The 21,517-nt window shown below is 33.7% G+C and overlaps 1 protein-coding gene across 14 annotated transcripts in view; it reads right to left on the reverse strand.

The window, feature by feature from the left end:
* The window catches only part of CCDC91 (coiled-coil domain containing 91), a 367,727-nt gene that overhangs the window by 288,443 nt on the left and 57,767 nt on the right, over positions 1-21,517 (reverse strand). For 10 of the 14 annotated variants that reach the window (XM_033222553.1, XM_033222558.1, XM_033222545.1 and 7 more), the window contains 2 exons: positions 15,495-15,538; positions 13,298-13,376 (listed from right to left, as the gene is read on the reverse strand). The exons of 1 other annotated variant lie outside the window; for it this stretch is intronic. In XM_033222553.1, the coding sequence (XP_033078444.1) occupies positions 13,298-13,376; positions 15,495-15,524 (109 nt within the window). In that variant the 5' untranslated portion in view covers positions 15,525-15,538. Of the gene's footprint in view, positions 1-13,297; positions 13,377-15,494; positions 15,539-19,759; positions 19,825-21,517 lie in introns of those variants that run through there. 3 more of the 14 variants (XM_033222556.1, XM_033222561.1, XM_033222550.1) reach the window with 2 other exon arrangements.

The raw sequence follows: 21,517 nt of genomic DNA on the forward strand, positions 1-21,517 counted from the left end.
ACACTAATATCAGATTCTAGTACATAAGATCCCCATATGCTTCCTTTTTCACATGAATAGTTTTTCACTTTTGAGAACATTACGGCATCAAATGGCAGAATATATTAATAAAGAGAGAAGCAGGAAGGAAAGAAAGAAAAAAAAAAAAAAAGCTACTTAACTAACTAGAGTTCCAGAAGGAGAAAGAGAATGGAGCAACAACAACATGGGTAAAAACAATGGCCAAGAATGTTCAGAAGTAATAAAACTTCCCATAATTAATTTGTTGAGCTTTTTGGGCTTATTAAATCTAAAGATTCAATCCACACATGCGGAAGCCCAGTAAATTCTAATCAAAGAAAATAAGGTATCCTTACTTAGTACATCACAGTAAAACTATAGAACACCAATTACATAGCATTAAGTCATAAAGTGATTCAGGAAGAAAAGAGCAATTATCTTCAAGGGAACAACAACTAATGGAATCAACTAACTTTCCAAAAACAAGTATGGAAATCAGAAGATGGTGGAGTAATATCTACATTGTGCAGAGCAAAGAAATAAATGTCAACATAGAAACCAGAGGAATCTATCTAACAGGAATAAGCATTTTCAAACAAGCATAATACCGCTGATAATAATGTCTTGTGGTGTTATACATATAATATATATCTATACTTATATGTAATATATAGCATATATTATGTATTAAGTATGTATTTCATATGCATATACAATATTTATATATATACACATTTAAAATGCTACACAATAGCATAATAACAAAAGAGTAAATTAATACATTTCAAATGTTCCATATTCTTTGTATTTTTCAAGAGAAGGCTAAAGATACTAATTAGTTTCAGGTTTTAGTGAGTTAAGAATGCTTGTGAAAATGTCCAGGGATACCACTGAAAGAAAAGAAGCAGAGTACGTAACTTCCAAACTAATAACTTTCTCTGGCCAAAAACCAATCAAATTAGAAAACAATAACAATAAAAAGCAACCAAATTAGAAAACAATAACAATAAAAAGCAACCAAATTAGAAAACAATAACAATAAAAACAAATGAGAAAGCCCCACACTTGGAAATTAGCAAATACTTTTAAAAATAACTCAAGTATCACTTCATCTGAAAATTGTAATTTAAAAATAAAATTGGCAAGATACAGTTAAAGCAGTAATCAGAGGGAAAATCATAGCCTGGAATACTTCTGTCTGAAAATAAAGGTTAAAAGTAATAAGATAAGCATAAAAAATTTTTAAAAATTAGGAAAAATATAATAAACACAATAAAATAGACAATAGAAAATAATGATCATAAAAGAGAAATTAATCAGAAAACAAATATAAAATTGAGAGTGTAGCTACACTGCCAAAAGTTAACACTTGAAAACATGCTGTTTCCCTCTGTCTCTGCTGTAATGCTTTGGGTAAGCCCTGCCTCCCTTACCATCATAGGCATTTGCCTTGCTAATCCTGATCGGGACTCAAACACTTCTGTATCTGATATTCTTCCTAGCTATAATGCAGTACCTACCTCACTCTCTCTATCCCTTTACTATACGCTATTCTGGCACTCCATACCTCCCCTTAAAAGTGTATCCTAGTCATAATTAAACATCTGAACAATTATTTAATTTCTGTGTACCTTAATAGTTTGCAAAAGCCATGAAGGCACACATCTTGTTTGTCTTGTTCGTTCCCGATTGTCTCCCCTGTGCTTGATATACAATAATTTGTTGAATGGGGGAGAAATCAAACAATAGAAGGTTGAAAACAAACAGTATTACCTCCTAATGTCAAGCAGGATCATAACCAATGAGAATCTAGTTTTTCTTTTAAAAAATTAGAAGTAAATTTCACAAATTTAATCAAACACATTCCACTGAAGCAAAATACTTGTGTTTAGATTAATAAGACCAAGAGTTGAAATTGCTTTAAGGTTGCTCCTTTAGGAACCTAATGAATTGGTGAGTAAATGTTTATTCGCATGTTTAATGAACAATTCTATCAGCAAATGTTTCCTTGAAATAAAAAAAATTAATATTGTGAACCTTTTAAGGGATGGAGGAAGAAAAGTAACAGTTGATTTACATAACTAAAGCATTTCTTAATAACCAAAATGTGTACAATATTTTATTACAGTATTTTGTCAACTCTGTATTGTCAGCCACATTGAATTAAAATTTCCTCCAAACCAGCTAAATCACCTTTTATCCACTTTTCTATGACCTCAGACTTGACAGATACAAAATGATCAAACTCTTCATATCTTTAGCAAACTTTCTATAGGATTAAGTTTAAGTAAGAACTTCCCTATTGATTCACAGTTCCAAAGTATATCTCTAAACATCTTTGTGTTCTAAGTACTTCAGAGGCAGTCTCTGTGATTTATTCTAAAATTACCTGGGAAGGTCCATTAACTAAAACAATCTATCTGAGGAGGTCCACAATAACACTAGCCTTTAACACATTCACTCCAAAAAAACAAATCTAGAAGATTTTCCATTTTAATTTCAATGAAGGAAATTTTCATTAATGAATTATTAATTATTATTTAAAATTATTAAATTATTAAATCATTATTTAAATGATTATCACCTCAGCAATGCTTTAATAAGAAAAAAATTAATGCATACTAGCTGCAAGCCAATATAACCATTTTGATACAAAAACCAGAATTGGGACTAAAAAAAACTGTGATTAGGCACAATAGCAATACCCAAATCATGGAGGATTTTATAACTGCAATTCGTTTGTAAAATTTATTCAGGCTATTCCTAACAACAGGTACAAATCTTTAGAACCCAATACAGAAATTACAACCAAAATATTCAGAGGACTATCATAAGTCAAAATTACAACCTCCAAAATTATAATCAAATCATGTTTTACTGATATTCAGGAATCCACAACAAATGAAAAAATAAATTCTAAGCATTTCTACACTTTAAAATCAAATGTCATAAACAGGCAACGTCTACTGATCATTCACTGTGTTCCAGCCCTCTCTGGTGCCACTTAAAATAACGGAGTCATGGGTAGCAGGGCGGGTGGAGGGGACCAGACAGTGAGAGTGGATGCAGGAAAAAAAAGCTGCATCAGTCATCTAGGAAATACATGATGGTGGCTTTGACTGAGATAGTGACCAGGGAAGTGGAGAGAACTGAAAAGATCCCCACTTTGAATGAACTCAGAAACTACAGAAATTGCTGATGGGTGGGCTATGGAATAGATAATCACAAGGAGAGAATGGGCAAAAAAAGGTGTTGGAAGATTCCAGAATCTCAAGAAATCATGGTACCCTCCCACTCCCCCACACCCCCTGCCACAAAGAGGAAGTACCACAAATACAGAAGAGAATATCATCAAGAATTAGAGACATCGTTTAAGAAGCTCAAATGTCCAACCTTTACAAAGAGGAAGGAAGTACATGAAAACTCAACCTGAGTAAGTACAAAGTATAAGTTCATTTAAAATACACATTAGAAACAACAGTATTCATTAGGGGCATCAGTACAGAGACATCAAGCCAAGTGTGCATAGGGCATATCTGTCAGAACCTCTGGTTATACTGGCCCTGTAAGTCTCATGTTCCTGTGAGTCCCTCAACCCTGCCTGGCCACTTGAAAATTCATACAGCAGAAGCATTTACTGTTTCCAGCTACAGCTAGGCCGAAGAGTCCAATACAAGAATCTCAGGGGTAAAGGGAGGGAGGAAGTGAGTGATGGAGGTTATTCTGTTTGATTCAGGTCCAGTCTTAGTCTGTGACCTCCATACCAGACACCTGAGGTCAGATTCAAAAATTTTTCTTAGTCTCATATTGCACTATTCATCCACAGTAGATTTTAGATGAAATCTACTCTCTCCTCCCTTCCCCATGCCATCCCTACTGAGTAAACAGGATGACAACCTCTACCCTTTGAAGATTCAGACATGGGGCTTGCTCTGAAGCAGTCCTGGGTATAGCTCTGTGGCCAAAATAATGGAGTCCTCATTCTAATGAACAAGAGTAATTCCAGAACCCAAGGGGAGACTGATATTCTAAGACTTCACAGATTCTATGAAAATGTGGGCCGGGCGCAGTGGCTCAAGCCTGTAATCCCAGCACTTTGGGAGGCCGAGACGGGTGGATCACGAGGTCAGGAGATCGAGACCATCCTGGTCTACACAGTGAAACCCCGTCTCAACTAAAAAAAATACAAAAAACTCGCCGGGCGAGATGGCGGGCGCCTGTAGTCCCAGCTACTCGGGAGGCTGAGGCAGGAGAATGGCGTAAACCCGGGAGGCGGAGCTTGCAGTGAGCCGAGATCGCGCCACTGCACTCCAGCCTGGGCGACAGAGCGAGACTCCGTCTCAAAAAAAAAATAAAATAAAAAAGAAAAAAGAAAAAAAAAAAAAGAAAATGTGGTGTTATCGAATCTAACATTATAGAATAGTCTGTCAGTTTAAGGCTTCCTATTGATCTCTTAAAGGTACTCTGAGGACAGTATAGATGATCATGAGATTCTTCCATGTTGTCATATGTAGCTATAGTTTGTTAATTTTCCAGGTGTATGGTGTTCTATTATATAAATATAATCCAGCCAGGCAGGGTGGCTCACACCTGTAATCCTGGCACTTTGGGAGGCCGAGGTGGGCAGATCATGAGATCAGGAGATGGAGACCATCCTGGTTGACACAGTGAAACCCTGTCTCTACTAAAACTACAAAACATTAGCCAGGCATGGTGGCACACACCTGTAGTCCCAGCTACTCAGGAGGCTGAGGCAGGAATATCTCTTGAATCCGGGAGGTAGAGGTTGCAGTGAGCCAAGATTGTGCCAGTGCACTGCAGCCTGGGCAACAGAGCGAGACTCTGTCTCAAAAAATAATAATTATCATTATCTTTATATAAGAATATATTATATATTACATGTAAATATATAATATAGTATAAATATAATATTATTATTATTATATATAACCCAAAATATTAAACTTTCTACTTTTGACGAATATTTGAGTTGTTTCTAGTTTGAGGCTATTACAAACAATGTTGCAATAAACGTTATTTTACACATTTAAAAAACACAACCATTTCAACAACCATGCTACTATGAATTTGCCCACGGTTAGCTAAAGAAGACTTTCTTTTTCAATGTACTCATAAAATTATCACCTTCAATGTGGCCAACATTTTCTTATGTATGACCTTAGGTAAATATGACCTCAAACATAAAATCTGACACTGTTCAGAGTTAAACAGCATGTTTTGTTCTATGTTTATATTAGTAAAATTAGTAAGTAAACTGTTAATTTTAAATAATCTTTCAAGTCACAGAAACAATATACATTATCATGCTAATTAAAATAGTTTTGCTGAAAATACAAGAATATTCACTACAGGTCTGTTTGTAATAGCAAGAATTAAAGTAAAAATAGCTAGTTACATTAGTAATAGTAATCCATGAAAAAGAGTACTATGCAACCACTAAAAATGAATTTGGAAAATCTGTAAGTACTTCTACAGAAAGTTCTCCAAATTATTGTGGGAAAAAAAGCAGGGAGTATTACTATGTATATATAATACACTGTCATCCCTATTAAAAAAAATAGACACCACACAATTGCACATGCCTAGAAGATATTCGGATGGTTAAAAAAGAATTTATAAAACTAGTTGCATCAGAAGTGAGACTAGAGAACCAAGATAAAAGAAAAATTTTCACTGTCTATCTTTCGCATTATTTCCCTTTTCTTTCATACTCTTATACTATATATATGTATATACGTCTGTCTCTCAAAAACAATAAAAAGTATCTTTTCTGAGGCCAAAAAATGTAATTCAAGATGGACAGCTGATGAGAATTGTATACATTGGTGTAAGAATAGTAGGCAATGATTTCTACTGTTACTGAGCCAAATAGAATCTAAGTTTTGTTTTATTTCCGGTGTTTTTTTTTTGGTGGGGGGGCAAACTTAGGATTATAATGATAAAGAGTCAGAGCACTATCTTCATATTATAGAAAAAATATTCATTCCCCAACCTTCATTTTTTAGCAGTATCAGAAAATCTCTATAGCACTATTTTTAAACTATTTTACTTTTCTCTAAATATATCCTAAAATATCCTAAAATGCACACTACAGTCTTTAAAAAGCAAATTCAGATTCAGATAGAAAAGATAAAGGTACCATAAAATACTGTAAGAAAAAGCAATGTGAACAGTAATTGACTGTTAAAAGATACCGAAAAAGACAAAGTTTCTCTTAAGAATTACAGTTCTTCACATTAATATTTGTGTTCTGTTTTTAGAACCACTGTTATTTATTAGACTAGTATTGTCAGTTATACCACACAGTTAAGCCAAGCACCATAATTCACCTAGTAAAAGCTACTCATATTGCAGATAACGACCATAAAATAAAATAATAAACTGAGAATTCAAAATCTCATAGAATTATTTAGATATCATCTAGTCCTTCAATTTATAGATTTGCTAATTGAGATTCACAGAAGTTACACAGTTAGCTGAAGGCAAAGACAGAACTCCTCACTCCACAACAGGGATATTTGACTCTAACCCACACTATAATAAACCTAATTTTCAGAAGTATAGCAAATAACACTGTATACTTCCTATAATATGCATTAATAAAAACATGAACTGCAATAAATTACTGAAAATTCACATCAAGACTAGTATCTATATGTACAGTAATAATTCACAGCTTTATAGAAGCTATCATCTTAGGCATCATTTTTAAAAACTGGCTCCAGAGTGAAAGAAGGTGAGTTAATAACCTCGGAGTTAAACAGAAAATACAAGATGTAGCAAAAAGAAGTTATGTGACAATTTTCTATTCAAATAATCTTTGTAAAGACACTATGAAATTATTAGACTTCAATAGAAATCTGGTTTATGTCCTGACAAAAATGTCTAATGTAGATACAAAGACAGATGGAAAGTTTTTAAGCATTACCTATATTGCCTACTATAATGCACGTATGTGACTATGTAATAAGTCACCTTCAAATTTTACCTCAAATATAAATCAGACAAATGAATTTGATTAACATTGATTATTACTATGTACAAACTACAGATTAATCTGAAGAAAAATACTGAAACAATTTTTCCTCAAACGAAAATTTGTGGACTCAGGTTCTGAGCTCTCATAGATGTGTAACACAGATTCTACTGGAAAAACAGGGTTAGTAAGGAGAGTAACGTGATATTAATAAAATGACCGATTTGTTGTCCTAGGCTTTCCTGGACAGAATGGAGAATGGAAAAATTGAACCATGAAATCAAAAAGGCATCTGTCTTGCAGGTTTCTCTCTGCCAATGTCTTGAGAAAAATGTTTGAACTTTCCTTTTGGCTTTGTATGCAAATAGCTCCAGATGCAAAGTGAACCACATCTAAGTTATTTGGTTCAACATCTGCTGGTCCAATTCCCATTATTCCTTCTAAAGGGTCAGCTTGTGACAGACAGTTTAGTTTGCCCTCTATATAAGCTGTCTGGAAGGAGCTAATTTGGATTAAAGTATCTATCTGGATAGCTTGTTTTTTCCCTTTGAGGGTCAATGCATTCTAATGTGGTCTGTGTAGTGCTACAAGGAACTTAGAAACATATTAGAAAGGACACTATTCAAGGTTTTGCCTCCCACCTCGCCTTCTAGACAATTTATATTTATACAGTTAAACATAAAAAGTGAACAGCTCTTTGCCTCTAAAACAGCACCACCCACATTGTACACAATGGCAACATGACAACACTTTCTGACATAATATTCTTTTCATGTAGCTGCTATCAAAGATTTGAACTTAAAGTTACTGATGAAAGTGTTTGCCAATATTAACAACACATTTCATGAAACATCCTGTCCTTCTAGATGACAGCTTTTATACGACATCACTGAAAATGAAATAAGGTGCACAGCACATGGCATTTGGTGTCTGAAACATAGTACATTTTCAAACGTATGCTAAGTGAGTGAATGAATGAACAAATGAACAAACAAACCAAAGAATTAATTTAAATAAACTCCATGGATTCTGAAACTTTGAGTCTGTTACAATGAGAAAATAAAATAAAAAACATGTAGTAATACCAAACTAAGACTAACAGTTCTTAGAAATTGCAAGGTCAAGTCATGATATAGTCCTTTCAAATCAGTACAGGTTGAGAATTTACATTGGAGAGGGAAAAGGAAGAAATCAGAATATACACACACACACAAACATATACATATATATACATGTACCTATATTATTATACACATAGATACATAGATATTTGTATATAAGAAGATAGCCATTCATTTTGAAAAGTCTCTGCTCTTATTAGTTTACTAAAAAGTAGAGCATTACTAGCCTTATGAACGTTTATAAAAGACAGTTACTTGAAAATAATTTCTTTTAAAAGAGATTTCTTAGCCAAAAAAATTTACTAATTTTTTAAAAAAATACAGTGCTATGAGTAGCCAACTCAAAAACTTTCTTATGTTAGATGCTCTACAAAGTTGGAAACGATTTTTCTTTGGAAAAAAATGTTTAGAAAAATAAGTTAGAAAAAAAGAAGGCAAAAGAACTATATACTACTCTTATTCCTTCTAGATCTGTAATATATTAAACTAAAATTTAGTCTAGTCTCTATTGTTACCTACTGGCATACAGCAGGACCAAGTAAGAGATGAGAAAAGGTCACTAAAACAACTCTTCTTTCTTTCAGAAAATCTGTGACTGCTCTTGTTAATCATGATTTCCAGGTCATATGTTTGCATTGAGAATGACGAGGAAAGTTAATTGAGCACCAAAAAAAAAAAAAAAAAAAAGGTTCTTAGCTGCCTTTGAGTAATTAGCCAAGATTTCTGAGATTAACATATTTTTGAAGGCAAGTTTGGTTTTGCCTTCTTTCAACTTATGATAGAAAGACTAATTATCACCAAAGAACTAAAAATAAGAAGAGTTAACAAAGTAAATCTGCTCTACTCAGTAAGAAATGATTACTAAACATTGTTTATTAAAAAGGCACAGTGCTATGCTAGACACCTAGGATTCAACAGGTTTATTAAAACACAGTCACTGCCCTCCAAATCTCAGACTAACATAGACATAAAGAGATGGGAGTCATACTGATCAAATATTTTAAAAATACAAATTAGACACCCATGTTTATAGCAGCATTATTTACAATAGTCAAAGGTAGAAGCAACCCAGTGTCCATCAACAAATGAACAGAGAAACAAAATGGAATATTATTCAGGCTTAAAAAGGAAGTAAATTCTGATACATGCTACCACATGGGTGAACCTTGAGAACATTATTCTAAGTAAAATTAGCCTGTTACAAAATGACAAATACTGTATGATTCTACTTTATGAAGTATCTAGAATAGTCAAATTCATAGAAAATAGGATCCTAGTCGCCAGGGGCCGAGGGGAGAGGGCAATGGGGAGTTGTTTGGTAGATACAGTTTCAGTTTTACATATACAATACTGAACTGTATAGTTAAAAATAGTTAAGACGGCAAATTTTATGTTATATTTGTTTTACTACAAATTGTAAAAATACAAATTAGCATATGCTAAGGACCAAACAACTGGTACAGAAATAAAACAACGGTAAACTCAGAAGGAGCAGCAGTTAATGAGATGCAGAACAAAGTCAGTGACAGCTCCATACGTTTTCTTGAAAGAAAAGTAAGACTCAAGTAAGTGGATGGAAGATGAGGTAACTTATACAATCAGGAGCAATGACAAAAATATAGGAACAGACAATGGGAACACTATGTGGACCACAGTTTGGCTTACAGGCTTCAAGCGGAATAGCATGGAAGGCAATGTGGAGGGTTAGGCTATGAAATAAGAGAGGAAAATGCTTAAAGAAAGGCAATTCTCCTTGGATAGCTTTCACTAAAATAAAGTAATAATTTATACATGTTTATGGAGAGTAAACGAAATAGGAAAAGAGCTTGATAATTTCATATTCATTCATCTCTTACTTACATTCTCCAATTTCTATGATAACAAGGGTGTAAAGACACATTTTACAGGTTAAATATTACAACTTAAGGAGATACAGGCCTAGAGATAATACTTTGTACAAAGCATCAGCATGCACATTTCATTTATTCTTACTGACAATTCATTAATTTCATCATCAACATTGCCTACAAGCTAGCATTTTAAGAGTTCACTATGTAAATAATGCTAATATACAGTAAGATGCATGTCTTCAGGTACCTCAACCTATTGACAGAACTGCAGGCTATACAGACACTTTAAGAAATACATTAATTATCCCAGTTGCTATCACAAAATCCTCCTCCACCTACTCGCCTGTCCTGAAGCAGTAGAATCACGAGGCTCACCAAACCCACCTCACTCTTTATTTAACAAAATCCTTTATCCTAACCCCAAGAATGAAGACTTTTATTTTCCCCAAAAAACTTTAAAAATGTAAACCAAACGTTTCTTAGTTCTCTTCTTGGATTTTAAGCTGTGGTAAAGCTTGGTTAATCATCATCTCTTTTTAAAATATTTTCCATATGGATTATAGACAGCTAAGATAAAGGTAGGTGGGAAAAAAAGGAGAAAATTACTCTTTTCTTAAACTGAAAAGAATCTGCCTTAGATCTCTTAAGGGTTCCTATCTTCTCAGGTCTTTACTGTGGAAATGATTACATTGTTATGCTAAGTAAGCTGTTCACATCACAATCACCTAAACAACTTCCAACTACCTGAATCAGAGGCAGACTTCTCCAGGCAGAGAAAGACAAACTAACAAAGGAAAAAGACAGCTTTGGTTGAGCAAACATGTACCATGTCTTTAACTTCAGCTCTTAGCCATGTTTCTTATTCTCCATTTTGCAAGTCACTGAGAAAATCCAGAAAGAGTTAATTCTTCAGATCTAATTTTTCAAAGGGAGTAAGAAAAAAAAGAGTGTGTGAGTGTGAGTGTGTGTGTATGCCAGATGACTTGTCCTTTAATTCCAGTTTCACGAAGGTTTGAGAATTTTACCCACTAATATACAGACATGTGCAGATGTGACATATAATGTTCACTCCTAGAGAACAGGAGTTAATTTGCTCATAATATACAATTCTTTAGAACTTTGCCACCTTATTATTATAATAAAAGAGACTGCTTATGCTTTCATAAAAAGAAATACAATTTGCCTTAAACTTCCAATCTTCTGAAATCATTCCTCAAAAGCCACTTATGACCATCTATGGTTTTTTTCTCAGCCTCCAATCTCATTGACCTCTCTAATGACTTTGGCACCAGTGCCCATAGCTTCTTTGAAATTTTCTACTTCCAGTTTCTGTGTTGCAGCACTAGCCCAAAATCCCCTTACTTCTCAGACCTCTTTTACTTCCTCCTATTCCCCACCTTGGAACATCCAAATTAATCTACTGAACCTTATTCTATCTATGTACTGCTCCTCCCAGCAATCTCCTACAGCTTTAAGTGTCATTATCAACGGGAAAACTCCTAAACCAAGATTTCCAGCCCTAACCTTTCTTCTGAGTTTCAGGTCCCATAATGAATTAATGTCTAACATTAATTCATTAAGCCCCATCTGTCCCAAACCAAGTCTCAAATTCTCTATTTCTGTTCATGGTAACACCATTCTTTGAGAATCAAGACGTGGAACCTCAAAAATCAATTTTAACTCCTCCTTCACTGTCACATCCAGACAGTCCTGTGGATAACTCTTTCCAAAAAACCTGAGTTACTGAAAAAGAACTGAAATAGAATCTGAAAGAATACACGTCATCCCTAAACACAGTTATGTGTATCAAATGGTAAAACTTTTTAAAACCATTCTGTCATCCACACAATGCAAAGAGTACAGTTGCTTTGCCTACTTTACAATAAACAAATGCAGGACAGCATACTAAAAGTCCTGAGCCACTATACAAATATAATCTACTATCCCAGCTCTCCCTATCCATTTCCAATGCCATACTAATCTGTTCATTCATTCAGTTGCTAATTCACTTACTCACTTTATTCTTTATTCATCCTACAAATATTTATTGAGAGCCAACTATAAGCCAGATACTATGCCCCATATTTAAGACATAACAACAGGACAAACAGACATAGTGGCTAACCCACAAAACTTGCTGTCCAACATGAAAGTTAGATAATAGGTGCATATAGACAATGGAAGGATTGCTGGGAATGGGACCCAGAAAAAAAAATTAAAGCAAGAAATAATACTTTTAAAACACAGGAGTTAGTATCGTAAGGGAGTAGAAATGAACGCAATGAGAAGCAATAAAGACAATTCCCAGCAAAGGAAATAACACACAGCCCTCAAAGAAGAATGAGCATCCTAACAATGCCATCACCTTTCTCTCATTTGCACTTTTGTTCCATTTATCTTTCTCCCTTCAAAATCTTTCCTCATTCTCCCATATCTGCCTATGGAAATTATATGCACCCTTCAGAGACCAGATCAACTATATAAATATATATATATTTCTAGCTGCCAGGTTAGTACTTGACTCAGACCAGGTATGAAAATAAGAATTTGCTAAATAAATGGATGATAGAATCATCATTCTTACCAAATGACAAATCTATTTCATATTGCAAATATCCATTTGCCTATATTATCTACCCTTGAAGTAAAGGACTAGACTAAATTCATACATCTCCATATCCCCATAGTGCCTAATGCATAATAAGCATTTGATTAATATTTTACAATAAACAACTGTAACATTTGAGGTCTAGGCAGAGCCGTTGAAGAAAAATACTTTCATCTTCTAACTTTAATAGATTTAATAGAAAACTCTGAAAGCTCAAAATATTCTTTTGACATAAATTAATATTAAACATGAGGTCTTCCAAGAAACATCTGTCAATAATGAATTTTTGTAATTAATTTTCAGAAGGCAATTTTAATTTTCAATACTTTTAAGTGATTTTTTTGCAAACACACTTCTAAATTTAAATATGTTGGAGATGATAAATTATTTTTGGACTATAAAAAGGAGTCTTTAATGAACTGGACAACCTAAAAAAGTTATTGGGCACCTCACTTTCCAAAAACCAAGATAAATTGAAAAATGTAAATTGTATTTTAACTTCATTTAATGTTCCTGATATCATCTTTAGAATCAGGCCTCAACAAAATGTGTTACATAATTCACAATTTGTTATTATAAAAACCTAAAGAGTAAATCTGGATCACTCCATTTTTCAGATCAGAGAAGGACAAGTAAAAAAGTGAGAAACAGGGTTTCAAAGAATAGCCAAAAATGTTACACGGGAAAAAAAAAAAAAAACCTAATTCCTGGATACCAATACCTGTAGGAAAGGCAGCCCAAGGAATAGCAGGAGACGTTGTTTGAGTTTCACCATTTCCACCATCAAAAGTCTCCGCAGCCTACAAAACAAAGGCAAGATTATTTTAGAAGATGTGAAAAGCAGAAATGCTATTTAAGTGATCAAGCATTCCAGTTCTACAGGCATATCTTCTATAATACACCAGACACTTTCATATTCCCTCTAAATAATTGCTAAATAATTGCATGATAACTGCTACCACTCCTATCATGACTCGCCACCCGCAGTACCCATGCTTTATTATCTTCAAGTAAAAATTTTCCTTCCTTATTCAAATAACTCTACTGTTAGTCAATAAAATTTTTATTTTATATATCCTTAATCACATTTTCACTTGTAAACTTTATATTTAAGTATTTTAACTTACCACATTTAACCATCTATGTAGGAAAAATATTTGTCTTTAAAAATATATAGACACCAAATCCTTTTAATTAATTAGCACAAGACTCAATTAGAGATTAATTCAAAGACATAGGATTCATCTATCTTGAATAATATACTACCTAGAGTTAATAGCATTCAATATTTAGAGAATTCCCAAAACTCAAGTTTTCAATTAACAAGCCGTCCTATTTTGTAACAATTACCGAATATTGAGTTTGTAGGTAAGAGCACAGAGTTTTCTGTCAGTTAGATGCCCAGGTCACAGCAAATTTTCTACTAAACATTAGAGCCAGAATTTCAGTTTGTATTCTCCATTGAGTTGCCAATGCCTTAATGAGAAGTTAAAAGGGGTAATCTGATACAGGAGCTAAGTGACACAGAATACAGTAGCTATTCTCTACAACTATGAAAAATGAACATATTTGATATAATCAACGGTAAAGACCTTCCCTATTTATACAGCAGGATTTGGAAAGAAAAAAAAAACCTAGTAACTACAATTAAATTTGTAATATTGGTTAACCTGTACCTATGTAGTATTGAAAGGAATCAATTTGATGAATGTAACAAAGTGTAATACTGTTACTCTACAGAACACTATACACTGTATTTTTTTCCTAAATAATACATGAAGTGTGGTTTAAATAAAGAAGACTATGCCAGACTGTAACCTTCAAATAACAACTTCCAAACAATAAACTAAGCCAGATGGTATCTGAAACATACATTTTCCTCAAGGCATTTTAACAAAAATAAATGTTACATTTCAGTAACATAAATAAGATTCAATCACTCAACAAAACCCAAAACATTAAGCAAAATCCAGAAAGCATACAAAAAGCAGTTTTAGATGAAACAGAGAAAACAGCCATGTCTATACTCCACATTGACTGATTTTAAAGATCAGCAAAAGAGAAGAAGATCCTAACAAAAACCTCACACCATTCTTTGATGAAATTCACAACACTGAATATATACTTAACATCTTATTTATCCTATTAAGGTCATTAATTACACTCCCTAGTTTTTATAATTCCCTTTTTACCAAATCCAAAGTAGGTAAAATTCTTTAAAAAAAAAAAAAAAATCACAGCATTCACTTGATGATAGTTCCAGGACTTGAGCTCAGGCCTCCTGACTCCTAATCCAGAGATTTTCCTGCAAGACTATACTGGCTCCATAAAAATAACTGGGTTATAAAATATTTCAATAAAATGAATACACACTGAAAAGGATTAAGGAAAAGACAGTGTTTCTTCAGCTAACAATTTCCACTTACAAAGTATCCATTCCTAACCTACTACAATAATCTAATAATACAAACATACTAATTAACTTTATAACCACCAAAAGGCTATGTACTTAATATACTAAATCAACTCATTACAGGTACAGCTATGCAAATATGTGACAAGATCTTTAGTACTCATCCGTCATCTCACAAGTATTTCCTAATAGAGATGTATCCCAGTAAAATCATCTGATGACAATTTTTTAAATCTTTCCTTTAGTGCTTAAACTGGTAGCACTTAATTACCTCAATTTAAACCATTCCTATGGGCAAGTCCAAATGTTCCATAATAATACATCAGTTTTAATTTTTAGAGAGTTTTTTTAATTTTTCTTGATTTCATCTTTTTACTCCAGAATTACATTAAAATGATCAAGGAAAGATCATGAATGCCAATGAAATATAATACATTTTCAAAATAGTTTACTCCATTGTAATCCCACAAAGTTAAAACAAACTAATGTAAATAACAGTGCATACCTCAAAACCACCAAAATCATCATCATCCATTCTTCAAGTGGCACCTGAAAAATATAAGATATTGAAACAAGCCCCCACACACACAGTCATTTATATCAAAATACTCTCCAACTTAAAAGTATACATATTTATTCGTAAAATAAAATTATTTCTGTCTATGCATTTTTAACGCAAAAAAGAATTTGCAATTGGCTTTTACTTTTTGGCAAAATTAGCAATTTCTGTAACTTTTTCAGCAACCATGTATTTTGCCATTTTATGTTGAGATGCCAGGAGTGGAAAAATATTCTTTTACATTTTAATTTGCTTTTCCCAAATTGGCACTAGCGTTCAATTCAATAATGCTTCCTGCTTTTTGCATCTATTCCTCAGTTGTCTGGCAACATCAGCACAAACTCCAGCTAAGAACAGGACTGTGGTGAGTTTTTGGAAATCTGTCCCCCACCACAAAGGTTCTTCCCTCGGTTTCAGGGCCAACACTGATTTAGATTTTCAAAATTGATCAGCATTTTTGAGCTGTGGCCACAACTTTTGGATCATTTTGATATGTGTATTTTTAGCTGAAACTGCTCTGTACTTTTGGAAAAATGTGGAGCAAGTTACTAGGCTGATCAAGATAAATCAAGTCATGTATTCATGGGAGATAAGGGATGAGAAAAACACAAAAAAAATCCAGAATTCCTCTTTTCTTTACTCTTAAAGTATGTAAGAGAGACAAGCACTCAAATAATATTTGCCTTTTTAGTCCTAAATGTGTATCACAAAAATGAACCGATAAAACCATTAGTATCACGGCTTTAAAAAAAAAAAAAAATGGAGCAGCAGCTTTATCAAACAAACCACGCCAAGAACTAAAAAACCTGAAAAGGTGAAATTAGTAACAGAAAGTACACATTAAAATGAAAAATAAGTTCTCATATAGATTGTTTTTTAATTTACAATTTGGAACCTATAACTGTGAATCTATAGCTGCAAGTAATACTCTAATCAATAATAATTGGTTTCTTTTTCTATCATTCAAAAGTGAACATATGACAAAATAATCTGTACAACAAACTCCCATGACAGGAGTCTGTCTTTGTAACAAACCTGCACATGTACCCCTTAACCTAAAAGTTAATTTAAAAAACAATGTTTTAAATTAAAAAGAAAACTTTAAGTGAACATACCCAAATGTTTCATTATAGTTTCCTTGACTCAGTAATACAAGATGGACTTGATTACAGGAAAACAATCCTTTCCCACTTCTAAAATACAAATAGCTACACATATTAAACTATATGTTAAACAATAACCTTAAGGGCATTTTCTAAGGTCATTTGCTTTAAGTAGTCATCTATATCCGTGCTTTACATTCTCGAAACTAGTGCTAACACCTTCAAAAACAAAATTCAAAAAACTGTCAAAGAAAAAAACAGTGAAAACATTAATTTCAAGGACTGTTTTGTTTTAATAGGCAAAGCAAATTATTTTCACAGAAACTCAGTAGGTAATGACACTAAAAAATATATATTTAGACAGAAACATATTATAAATAGGAAAAGTATTAAATTAAGCAGAATATAATCATGGTATCATTACCATTACTCACAATCTTAGCAATCTGATGAAAATTTTTTATAAAATGTATTTCTCCAAAAATTAAAACTAAGCAGGTCATCCACATATAGCACTTAAAAAATATAAACCAGACTTTCAGAAACTTTTGATGATGCTTAGTTTGAAATGGAACTCACATTATGTTGTGTTGCAAGTGAACAGAAATCTGTATGTGGCTACATTTTTCATGAAGAAATTATGAAAGAAGAGTGATATGGACATTAAGAATTAACCAAGTTAAACTACAAACACCAACTTTCTCTTTCCCACATGTATGCCATGAGTCTCAAGAAACAAAAAATGCTTTAGCATCTATAGCATCTTTAGTATATGCTATACTCAAATAATATGGTTTCAAAAGAATGGAATTTTTAGAGTAATGCTTCTATGTGTTTTCTTAAGTCACTTCCCAATAAATTATTTGTAAGGTGACAGAAAATTTGAAAATAAAAATACCCACGTCTAACAATCATTTCAGCTTGTTTGACTGTGGTAATGAACCAAATACCGTCAGTTTCCTAAGTTCTGATTTAGCTCTGCAAAAGAACATACTAGTGACCACCGATATTTTCCAGACTCCAGCAACTTTTATTTATTCAGTGGCTCACACCTGTAATCCCAGCACTTTGGAAGGCTGAGGTAGGCTGATCACCTGAGGCCAGCAGCAGTTCAAGACCAGCCTGGTCAACATGGTGAAACCCTGTCTCTACTAAAAATACAAAAAATTAGCCAGGCATGGTGGCACACGACTGTAATCCCAGCTACTTGGGGGACTGAGGCAGGAGAATTGCTTGAACCTGGGAGGTGGAGGTTGCAGTAAGCTGAGATCACGCCATTGCACTCCAGCCTAGGCAACAAAAGTGAAACTCCATCTTAAAAACAAACAAACAAAAAAGCAGATGATAGTCTTCCTTTTATTTTCAAAGAAATATTAATACATTTAAAAAAGCAAATATGTCCCAAGTTTCTTAACATATAATACTAGAAAAATATTTTTTAAAGCAATAATCTTTCTCCAAATAATTGAGACTTCAATTCCTGCAATAGTTTATTTCCAAGCATTTTAAATAGGAGAAAATTAATAGCATTGACTTGTAAAAACGAAATTCATAAAATACGAAAATCAACAGTTTTTAAAAGGAAATATACAAATGTGGGCTTTATGTATTTAGCTACTCCAATACATTTAAAATATTTACTTTATCTAAAGTTCATTTCTATCAAGTGTTTTAGAATATTCTGGCATTTAACATTATAGCCCATTAAATTACAAATATTATAAGAATGTAGCAACAGCAAATATATCTGACATCTAAGTTACAGAATCATAAGCCTGGCCAAAACATTAACAGATCACGTAATTCATTCTTTTGTGTCATGGCAGAAAGACAGGGGTATACTTCATTATGGTCAGGAATCTACACTTAAAGTTTTCACAATATCAAGGTCTAACAATTCTCAGACTTCTTTACATCTAAGTTAAATCTCTTTTTTTGCCTTACTGTATTAATTGCCTACTTTGCTAGTGTCAATATTTAATACACTGCTGATATTCTAAAAATGTTTTACAAGAAAGACACACAAAAGGACAAAACATATACAGAATACACAATGTTATAAACTTTTATTCAGCAATTCTGTATCAGTTAAGGTCCTCAAAGAACTTATAGTCTGGTGTAGGGAGGAGGGCAGAGTGCAAGAAAAGCATGCAAATACAAATAACACGAGATGTAAAAGAGTCTTAAGAGAGAAGAAAAAATTTCTAAGGTAGGAAGAAAGATTTTCAGAAGATGATATATCTGGTTGGAAGCACCATTAAATGCCTACGACATGAGACATTTGAGAAAGATCTGACAGAAAATGTCAAATGGCACATTAAAACACACATTTTATTCATCTTTACGGAAAGGTATCCCTCTAAGATAACAAAGATTTCTTTTGATTGTTGGCTTCTGCATAAAAACGAGGTCAAAGAGAATGTGAAATGAGAAAACTGCAAGAAATTTCAAAGCAAATACAAGGAAAATGAGTCACTGGAAAAATGAGAATCACATTTATGAATACATAAGAGAATCCTCAAAAGACTCTGTTTGGGTAAGGGAGAAGGGACAAAATAGAGTAAGGTGAACAAGATGGCACAGTCCCGATTGCTTCTAGGTTCTTCATCACTAACTTTCCCGTGCCCGGGAAAATACAGATCAACTGAGCATGCGCCACGTGACGTCAATCCGAAGAGATGGACACTTACCTGGCCACGCCTATGGAGACGCCCCTATCACGCCCTTATCCCGCCCACTGCCCTCCCCCTTCCAGTACCAATGCATAAAAGTCCGCCGCTGGCAGGAGCCGGTGTGACTTCTTCCGCCCCTCTTACTTGTGGACCAGAGAACCTCACCGGAGAGCGCCCGCACGAATTCCCTGGCCCCATACCTGAGGACCGGAGAACCTCACCCGAGAGTGTGTGCATATTTGCAATAAAAGGCCGCTGCTTTCTTATATACTTTGGCCTTATGTTTAATTATTTAGCTCTCCTAAATTAAATTAAATTAAGACAGGCTCAGCAATGGGCGGTACTGAAAGTTAGGTAAAAGTGAAACTCAAAATTAGGAGTCATAGGTATACACTAAGACCCCTCCCAGAATCTGTAGCACAACTGGGTAACCTACAATTTATGACCATACCAGAAAACTGGAGGTTCATTCCCTGGACAGGGTAAAGCTGAGGGTCTCCAGGCAGGAAGATATCAACACAGGTGAACTAGGTGAAGTTATATCTTGGGGAGGGGAGAGGGTGGTTAAATATGTAGACCAGTAACTCCAGTCATCTTTCACTACTCAGCAACCAAAACAACAGCAGCTGGGCTGAAACCCCTTATCAGAAGAGCTGCAGATTCTTCTCTGATTAATCTAATCAACCCATGAAAAGGACCTTATCAGACGTTCCACAAAGAAACAGCTCACTCACGGAACACTACTTTGACAAACCCCACCCACAAGCACCAAATTTCCAATTAGCTTCTAATTATAGTAACAGGCAGAACAGCGTAAAGGCTAAAAGAAGGGACTAGGGAGTTAAGATGGATGGATTCAAATTCCAGCTCTGCCACTTACTGTGTACACTGGGCATTTTACTTAAAATACTGTGTGCCTCAGTCTCCTCATCTATCAAAAATAATAATAGCTAACTCCTAAAGTCAGTACAAGGATTAAATATGTTAAAATATTTGAAGCACTTAGAACAGTATCTGATACATTCTAAGCATTATGTAAGTGCTTGCTACTTTATTAGTGCCTCACTCTTACATGTGAACAGACTATCAAGGACGACCAAAGAAATGAAGAAAGCATCTAATTAAAAGAAGAAAAAAAATAGAGACCAAACCATAAAAGAAAAATAGGATGAAATAAAGACTATCCAAGAAAGAAAAAAACAAAACCATAGTATCTTCAGAAAGTTAACAACAGAAGATAGTTCATCCATGAATTAAGTATTCTTAATTCATGAATACTTATTGGATGCCCTAATTTCAGGGGAGAAGATGATTAAGATAGGAGTAAACAACAAGACTGAGGCCTTGGAAATAAAAAAATATATAACTGCAGAAATGAAAAACTGCAGGGTAGAAAATAAAATTAAGGAAATTTTCTTTTAAAAAAGTATAAAATAAAAAAATGGAAAGTCCGAGTAAAAACAAAGTTATAAGATCCAGCCTAGGATATGTAATATCTAATTATTAGGATTCTAGGAGTACTGGAAAGACAGAAAAGAGAAAACAAAAGCAAAGAAATCATCAACAAAATAATTCAGGAAAATTTTCTAAAACAAAAGGATATCATATCCAGTAGTGGGTTTATCAAGTATCCAAGAGAAAAAAAGAACAAAAACCCACAGCAAGGCACAGTAGAGACAAAGTGAAGATCCTACAAGCTTCCAGAGGGAAAACAGGCTTCATTCAAAGGATCAATAACATAATGATCTCACACTTCACAACAGCATCATTGGAAGGTAAAAAAACAATGGACCAATGCTTTTAAAATTCTGAAGGAAAATGATTTACAACATAGAATTTTATATTTGGCCAAATCAACATATAATTGAGGGAAGAATAAAGTCATGTTCACATCTGTAAAGTCTCAAAACAATTTTTATTGCACACTTCCTTTAAAAGCTATGGAGTAAACCAAGAGAATAAGACAAGAAAGAAAAAGACATAGGATTAGAAAAGATCCTACTAAAGTGAAAAGCAAAGGGATTTATCCCAGAATAACAGTGAATTGAGTTCCACAATACCTATGTAGCAAGAAGAGATACCTCCAGTCTAGACTGGAGCAGATCAGAAAGCTCCTGAGAGATGTATTCAAGAAATGAAATAGACTAGCTCGTATGTTTTACCACCATGAGTGTAATTTTAAACAACTAGGGGA

The sequence above is a fragment of the Trachypithecus francoisi genome, unplaced genomic scaffold (assembly GCF_009764315.1).
Source record: "Trachypithecus francoisi isolate TF-2019V2 unplaced genomic scaffold, Tfra_2.0 Lachesis_group11, whole genome shotgun sequence".
NCBI lineage: Eukaryota > Metazoa > Chordata > Mammalia > Primates > Cercopithecidae > Trachypithecus > Trachypithecus francoisi.